This window comes from Aegilops tauschii, chromosome 5, assembly GCF_002575655.3.
Source record: "Aegilops tauschii subsp. strangulata cultivar AL8/78 chromosome 5, Aet v6.0, whole genome shotgun sequence".
NCBI lineage: Eukaryota > Viridiplantae > Streptophyta > Magnoliopsida > Poales > Poaceae > Aegilops > Aegilops tauschii.
Window position 1 is genome coordinate 357,475,603 of NC_053039.3, and position 8,445 is coordinate 357,484,047.

An 8,445-nucleotide genomic window follows, 5' to 3' on the forward strand; every position below is an offset into this window, starting at 1 on the left:
TCAGCACTCTGGACCATCCCGATCGCCTGGCCCTTCGCGGTGTGGGGACTCGACATGGTAGGGCCCTTCAAGACCGCTCGAGGCGGCATGACACATTTGCTGGTGGCGGTGGACAAGTTCACCAAATGGATCGAAGCAAGGCCAATCAAGAAGCTGGACAGGCCAACGGCCGTCTGATTCATCAAGGACATCGTGGTGCGCTATGGCATGCCGAACAGCATCATCACGGACAACGACACCAACTTCGCCAAGGGCGCACTCGCGCAGTACTGCTCCATCTCCGGCATCCACCTCGACCTGGCTTCCGTGGCACACCCGCAGTCCAACGGCGAGGTCAAGCGGGCCAGCGGCCTCATCCTATCCGGCATCAAGTCGCGGCTCGTCGAGCCGCTCATCCGTTCACCCGGCAATTGGATCGACGAGCTGTCGGCCGTCCTCTGGAGTCTCCGAACAACGCCAAATCGGTCGACCGGGTTCACCCCGTTCTTCCTCGTCTACGGAGCAGAAGCCTTTATCCCGACCCACGTCGAGTTTGACTCGCCACACGTCACGATGTACACCGAAGCCGAAGCCAAAGAAGCCCGCGAAGACGACATCGACCTGCTCGAAGAAGCACGTCTCCTAGCGCTCAGCCATCTATCAGCAAGGCCTCAGGCACTACCACAGCAAGAAGATCAAGCCCCTCGCTTTTCAGGAGGGAGACCTTGTCCTCCGACTCGTCCAGGAACAGACCGGCCAACACAAGCTGTCCCCCCATGGGAGGGCCCCTTCATAATCAGCAGGGCCTTGTGTGATCGCAACGCCTACTACCTCATCGAGGCCCGCAAGTCAAACAAGCGCAAGAGGGATGCCGCCAGTGAAGAAACAACCCGGCCGTGGAACGCGGAACTCCTCCGCCCGTTTTAAAGTTAGCCGTATGCAAGTATGTATCGCTGCCTTTTGTAATCATATGAAAACTATGGGGCCCTCGAGCGACGCTCGGGGGCTGCCCTTTTCGACCAAGCTATTGTGTCTCCCGCATTTATGCATTATTTACATCCTTATCGAACCCGGCCGCCGGTCCGACTCACTCGACCCGGGGGCTCGGGGGCTGGCCGGGTTGGTCACTAACCACCGCCTTACTTAGCGGTTCCTGACGCGTCGAGATCGCCACGGCCTTTCGCTTCGCCCTAAGTCACACATCCGGCTTCGGCTGTCGGCCGGCAAGCGCGCAAGGCCAGAGCACCAGCACGCCACGAACACTAAGTCAAGGACCGCCGGGTTACCCAACCCGGCCACACCGCTTTAAGTTACCGCACGACCAGCTGCTCGCCTGCCGGCTTCGCCGGATTGCCGCCAGCCGACCCAGTGGGTGTTTCGCTCACGCTCAACGTTTCAAATGCCTAAGTACTACGCGCTCCTCTCAAAGGCGAAACCCCTTGTCATGGACCGGAGCCTCGGCCGTCAGACTCGCGGGGGAAGCCCAAAGGGGGAAAAGTCGCAAGAAAACGGATCAACAAACGAAAAGAAGGAGCACAGCCATCCACGAATTTCATACATACCGTCGGGTTGATCGACCTGGCCCCATCACTTGTAACACCGCCGCATGACCGGCTGCCCGCCAACCGGCCTTGCCGGATTGCCGCCTGCCGGCCCAGTGGGTGTTTCGCTCGCGCTCAACGTTTCGACAACTCAAGTACTACGCGCTCCTCTCAAAGGCCGAACTCCTTGTCACGGGCCAAAGCCTCGGCCGTCAGACTCGCGGGGGGGGGGGGGGGGGGGAGCCCGAGAGGGGAAAAGCGCAAGAAAACGGCTCAAAAGACAAAAAGCAAGAGCGCAAACATTCACGAAATTTAGACATCACTAGTTCAAATTCAAACAGGCCCAAGGCTAGAATTAACTACACCCGGATACCCCCAGTGGGTGGGTGGACCTGCTACCTAACAGAAATTTTTACTAAGTTAAAAACAGGCAGCCTCAAGCATCCCCCTTGGTGGCCTCTGGGTTCGCCGAGGTGCCGGTGTCTCCCTCCTCTGCGCCCGCGTCGCGGTAGATGTCCGTCTCCTCAGAGCTCCCCTCCGGGTCATCCAGAAGCAGGCCGTAGTCGTCGGCAGGCATGACTCCGCCATCTTCCACCCACTCCGGCCGGAAATCATCATGGAAGGCGAACCCGACGATGTAGCTGGCTCGAGCAGCGATCCGGCCGGCCTCCGCCTGCAGCTGGCTCTTCGAGCCGGCTCGCTGGCCCATCAATGCGTCCAGCGACAGGTCCGAATGCCAGGACAACGCGAACCTGAGCGCCATCTCGGCGCCAGCACGGGCGGCGGAAATGCGCCAGTCATGGAGCCGATCCGACCCCGCCTCCAACCACCGCGCCAGCCGCGTGAAGCTGTTCGGCCCGACGGAACCCGGCCAGAGGTCCGCCGTCATCGCCGCGCCGGCCTCAGAGAGCCGCCCCATTTGCTCTCTCAAGACTCGCAGACGGGCCTCGGCGGCGGTCACGATCTTCGGGAAGGTCTAGGCCACCCGCGGGTCAGTCCCGGAGCCGACGACCCCCTGCGGGTCACGCTGGAAGCAGACCGCCTCCTCCGCCAGCTGGCACGTCTCCGGGAAGGCCCCTGTCAAGAAGAAAAGCAAGTCAGAAGAAAGTCAGCAAGGACAAAAAGCCAGGGTCCCAGCATGGCAAAACCCAAGGAAAGCACTTACTGGGGAAGGACTCTTCCAGGTGGTGCGCTTCAAGCAACGTACCACGCCGCTCCAGGGCAAGGGTGCGGTCACGCTCCTGCAGCATCTTCTCCAGATCGGCGACCTTGGCAAGGGCCGCCTTCACCTCGGCTTCCTTGACATCGGCGGCCTTCTCGGCCTCCTCGCGGTGCCAGGTCTCCCCCTGGCGGGTCTACTCCGACGCGGCCACCAGCGCCTTCAGGCGCTTCACCTCAGCCTGGAGCTGACCCTTGTCGTCGGCCAGTTGGCCGCGTTGCTGGTCCGCCTCGGTAAGGGCTCGCTGCACCTCCACAACCTTGGCGGCATCTGCCTTGAGGCGCTCCACCTCGGCCTCAAGATGACCCTTGTCGCCCGCCAGCTGCTCCCGCAGCCGGCTGGCTTCGTCGAGCGCCTGTCGGGCCCCCGTCGCCTCCGCCCTCGCCCTTGCCACATTGGCCCCAAGCCGGCCGGCGTCGGCAATGAGCCGGTCGTAGTGGAAGACGACCCAAATCAGCCGGGTCGTCCAGGACAGCACCTCGGCTGCAGAAGGAAGATTCAGAAAAAGTACTACTTTAAGATTCGACCCAACTGCTATGCAGTTCGCCCGAATCTCAGGGGATACACCCAGTGGGTGCGCTGGCGCGCCCCCACTAAAAAAGATCACACAAGGAAAGTACCTGCCGCGGCGCGGAGCTCCTCCTCCTTGGTGACGAGCTGCTCCTTGAGCCACCGGTGCATCTCCAGGAGCCGGTTGAAGACGCTGACCCGATAGGAGTCCAGGTGCTGCAAAGAAGCAACGATCAACGCAAGACAACAGTTTAAGATTCGACCCAACTGCTACAAAGTTGGCCCGAATCTCGGGGGCTACACCAAGTCGGTGCACTAGCGCCCCCCCCACGAAGAAGAAGCAGCCAAAAGGAAAAAACAGGAAGCAAGGGAAACTTACGAACACGGCGCGCTCCAGCTCCCGTGTCTGCTCCACCTCGGCCTGCGCGAAGGCCTGGATCCGGTCCATCCGCCCTCGCAGGTGCCGGGTCACGGCGTCCATCGCCACCTCCTCTTGGGTCAGAGGCCCGAAGAAAACCTCGCTGGCCCCGCTCCGCGTCGGCTGTGAACCGACGGCCCGTCGACCTCCTGGCTTGACCACCAAGGAGTGTTCTCCGCTGACCGCCTCCCCCGCGGCCGGCGCGTTCTGCAGCGCCCCTTCCGGCGCCGATGCCGGTTCGGTGGCCAGAGTGGCCTGCGGCGCCACAGCCCGCGGTGCCTCGGTCGTCAGCGCCTGAGGCGGCCTCCGGCCCCGTCTGCAGCGCCTCCTCCAAGGCAGCATCACCACCTCCTCCGTAGGCCCCCGCCCGCTCAACCGCGTCGGTACGCGGCGGGGTCTCGTCCCCAACAACCACGACCTCCCAGTCGAGGTCCATCACATCCGCACGGCCGCCTTGGCCGTGCTCCCCCTTCGACGACGGCATGAAGACCGTCGCCGCCGCCACCGTCCCCGCCGGCATCTTCGGCCAAGCCGGCTCCTCGCCGGCTCGTGCCCACGTCGCCGCGGCGCTAACCCAAGCTTGGGTCGCCGCCCCCTCCAACTCCTCCTCGACCCGGTCGACAGTGTCGGCCCGGTCCTCCGGAACGCGGCGCTCTTGTTGGACGCGGCATCCGCCGCCGCCAGCGCAAACGCGATCGGCGACCTGAAGCACAAGACAAAATGAATACGCTAGAGCCAAGCAGAGCCGCACGACCACTCGGTTCAAGCAAGAAGAGAACTCACCCCGGCACAACCGGAACGGCGGGCCTTGCCGGCCGGTCCTGCGGAGCGTCGCGCCTCCTCTTGGCGGCCGACTACGCGCCCCCGGCCGGGTCCGCCGCGCGCTTCACGGCCGGGGCCCGCGGCGCGACATTGTCCTTCCCGTGCGGGCGGCTCGCCGCCTGCGCCCCTCAAGACGACCCGGCTCCGGCCGCGCCACCGCCTCCTCCACTACGACAGCAACACGCGTCAGCGTCTCAAGGTCGTCCCGCAACCGGTGACTTAAGAAGCGAAGACAAACTTACCCTCCCAACGCCCTGCGCCCGCGTCGGCGGTCGACCCCTCCCATCCGCCGTGGGCCTCGGGCTCCTCCGAGCCAACGCGCACCACCTGCGTCCGCGCCCGGTCATAAGGATGCCAGATGGCGTTCAGAAGCACCTCCCGCGTCGTGTTAGGGCGAATGAGAAGATGGGCAGCAGCAAAGCACGAAGACCAAGGACTCACCATCGGTGTCGGGTTCGCGTGGCTGTACGGGGGTTTCCCGAACTCCCAGTTGTTCTGCGGGTTGGCCTTGGAGATGTCGTTGACCCGGCGCGCGACCTGGTCCGCCCCCAGCCGCAAGTTCGCCATGCGGTTGGGGTCCTAAAGGCCGGTCATCTGACAGATGAGGTGGCTGCGCTGCTGCAGCGGCAACACGCGGCGGACGATGAAAGCGGTGATGAGGTCGGTGCCAGTGAGCCCTTCCCGCTCCATCACCGACACCCGCTCGCACAAGTGAGCACCTCCTGCGACGGATGCTTGGGGTAGTAGCCCCAATTCTGCCTCTCCGTCGGCGGCGAGTTGACGAAGGGCGGCAAGTTGATGCGGTCAGCGTCGAGGTTGCGGACGTAGAAGAAGGAATTCTGCCATTTCTTGGCAGAATCCTCCAACGGCATCTTGGGGCAGTCAGCACCCGACCGCTTGGAGATGACGGCGGCCCCGCACTCGGCCATCTCCCCAGCCCTCGGCCCCTGCTGCTTCAAGGAGAAGAAGCGCACCCAGAGGTCGATCGAAGGCTCGACCCCCAGGTACCCCTCGCAGAGGGTGACAAAGCTCGAAAGCTGCACGATGGCGCCGGCGCCAAGATGATGGGGTTGGAGCCCGAAGAACTCCAGGAAGTCACGGAAGAAAGTGCTCGCGGAATGACCGAGCCCGCGCTTGAAGTGCGGGAAGAAGACCACGCGCTCCGTGCCCTCGGGCCGCGGCTCCCGCTCGCCCTGCGGCAAGCGCACGGCAACCTCCGTCGCCCCCGGCAGGCGCCTGGTGGTGCGAAGGTAGGCGATGTCGTCCAGGGTGACGGTCGAGCCCATCCATGAGCCCGACGGCAACGCCATCGACAAAGGTGCAGAAGAGAGAAGGAAGAGGATGACGATGAAGCTCTGCTCAAGGCGCAGGCGTCGCAGCGCGCGGCGGTCGCAAGAAGCAGAGGGAGCAAGAAGAAGGCAGGGGGCGCGAGCGAGAATGATTTCCGCCGCCCCCTCCTCGCCCCAATTTATAAGCCACGGTTCGAAACATGGGGGAGTGGGATCGTTTGCGCTAGCCTTTCCCACTTCCCCGCAATAACTGCGCACGTACGTACGCAATAACTACCTTGAGAATGGTAACCGACTTGCGGACGTCGCAATAAATCCGCGCGTGTGGGCCGAGGGCACGCGGCCTCGGGCCCCTGTGCATCGCCCTGTCCCGTCGCGCGCGTGGCCTGTCAGGCCCCTCCGGCTTCAGGGCGCCACGTGGCGCCCGCGCGAAGTCTAAAAGATTGGCTCAAGATTCGACGGATTCTTTGGTTTCCCGCCCCTGCCGAGGTGCCGCGAATCGGCTTCCGGAAGCCGGCACACAGTGGGTGTTGCCGGACCCGGCGGTCACAAAATTCGCCTCCTCAAAGGGGGAAACTACGAAGCCCCTCCCATCTGAAGACGGTGGACTTTCACAGCTTCGGGGAATACTGTCGGGGGGATGAAACCCGGGCAGGCGACGAAACCCGGATCCTTTTCAAAAACGACGGGGCCAGCATCGCCCCTCAAGCCGGCCCGTGCTTGGCCAGGTCGCCCGACCGACCAAACTCTCCAACCCAGCCGGACTCCTCGACTCGGCTCCAGCAACCAGCTCAAGACAGCCAAACCCAGCACACCAAGACTTCTCCAACAAGCCAACTCCACCCTTGGCGCGTTCCTCAACCCGGCCACGGGTCGGCTCCCGTCCCATCCCAGCCGTACGATGGGACGAGTCTCCACCAACCGATGACCGAGGCAACAGTGCCCCGCCATGCCTCTGGTCAGCCAGGGCATGGCAACAGTGCCCCACCTACCCGCTACCAAGGGCCGGCGTGGCAACAGTGCAACCACCGTCACCAATGATGCCAGCAAGCGGCGACCTGACGGAGTGCCACTGTAGCCGACTCAACCCGGCCACTCCCTGAGGATCGACAAGACGACCAACAGTGCCCCCGTACCCGGCGGGACCCGCGCCCGGAGAACCCGGCAAGCCCTGGCCCCCGGCGGGTTCCAGCGCCGGCTTCCCGGACAATGACAACCCGGCCCCACGGCCTTGTAACATTACCATTGTACCCCTGGGGGGTTGACCAATAAAACCCCCCGGAGCCCTCATGCAGAAAGGCGATCGAACACAGAGAAACCAGAAACCACTCATCCACTCACGTAGCAAGCCACAGCCGAGGAGATGGAGCAGCCTAAGCCTTGGCCTGCCTTCCTTCTTCCTCCATACAACTCTAGGAGCAACTCTGTACTGTTACACATCAACTACTCTAGGCAGGAATAGGGGTGTTATCTCTTCGGAGAGCCCCGAACCTGGGTATGTCTTGCATCCCACGCTCGCTCATGCCGACCTCGCCTTTGGAGCCCACCAGTGCCCTCGAGCCTCCTCCTATCTTCAGCCATCCCATGGCATCTGCCGTGCGCCCACCACGACAGGGATGCCCCGGCATCCCAAGCTATTATCCAAGAATGAGCAACCAACTAAGCTTGGGGATGCCCCCGATTGGCATCCCCTCTTTCTTCTAACGACCATTGGTATTTTACTCGAGGCTATATTTTTATTCGTCACATGATATGTGTTTTTCTTGGAGCGTCTTGTATGATATGAGTCTTTGCGTGTTTTATTTTGTGTTTTAAGTCATCAATCCTTGCTGGACACACCTATTTGAGAGAGCCAAAATTATATCATGATTTGTTAGAATTGCTCTCTTTGCTTCACTTATATCTTTTATGAGCTAGGACTTGCTCTAGTGCTTCACTTATATCTTTTTGAGCACGGTGTGCTTAGTATTTTTGAAGAAATGCTCTCTTGCTTCACTTATATTTATTTGAGAGTTAGTAAAATTTTGAAGAAATTCTCTCTTGCTTCACTTAAATTATTTTGAGAGAAATAAAAAATTATGCTCTTGATCTTCACTTATATTTGTTTGAGCTTATGAAAAGCAACACCTAAAAATTAGTCCCAAAGTGATAGATATCAAAGAAGGATAAAGTAAAAAAATGTCATGAAGATCATTGGACAAAATAAACTTGATTCTTAGTAATAGTTTTGAGATATGATGATGTGATATGTGAGTTATGTTTATGAGTAATTGTGCTCTAGTAAGAATATTGGTGTTAAGGTTTGCGATTCCCTATGCATGCACGAAAGTCAATAATCATGCAATGAAAATTATATCCTACTTGTGGTGCATTATTCAGTGTTAATTATGATTAATGATTGCTTATGAGATTATTCGTTTCTTGGTTGGTCGCTTCTTAATCTTTTTGATAGCCTTCATTTTGCACTAAGTATGACCTCTACTTCTGCATCCAAAATCCTTTAAACCAGTTTTGCCACATGAGTCCACTATATCTACCTGTTGCCATTCTAAGCAAATTTGCATGTGCCATCTCTAATTTTCAAAACAAACTTCTCTTTTGTGTGTTTGTTTCGCTCGCGGAACGGTAATGGCTGGATAATATTTTCCTTGCTGGATGTGTTATTCT

General features: G+C 59.8%; 1 protein-coding gene across 1 annotated transcript; it reads left to right on the forward strand.

Annotated features, from left to right (window-relative positions):
• The first annotated feature begins 207 nt into the window (after nucleotides 1-207).
• LOC141022863 (uncharacterized) lies at nucleotides 208-906 on the forward strand. The gene has a single exon (XM_073499136.1). It carries the CDS (start codon nucleotides 208-210, stop codon nucleotides 904-906), a length of 699 nt encoding a protein of 232 aa, XP_073355237.1.
• Nucleotides 907-8,445: the final 7,539 nt, after the last annotated feature.

Bases quoted from the DNA above. Each gene is read 5' to 3' on its own strand.
- LOC141022863 (XM_073499136.1), top strand. From the start codon at position 208: ATGCCGAACAGCATCATCACGGACAACGACACCAACTTCGCCAAGGGC.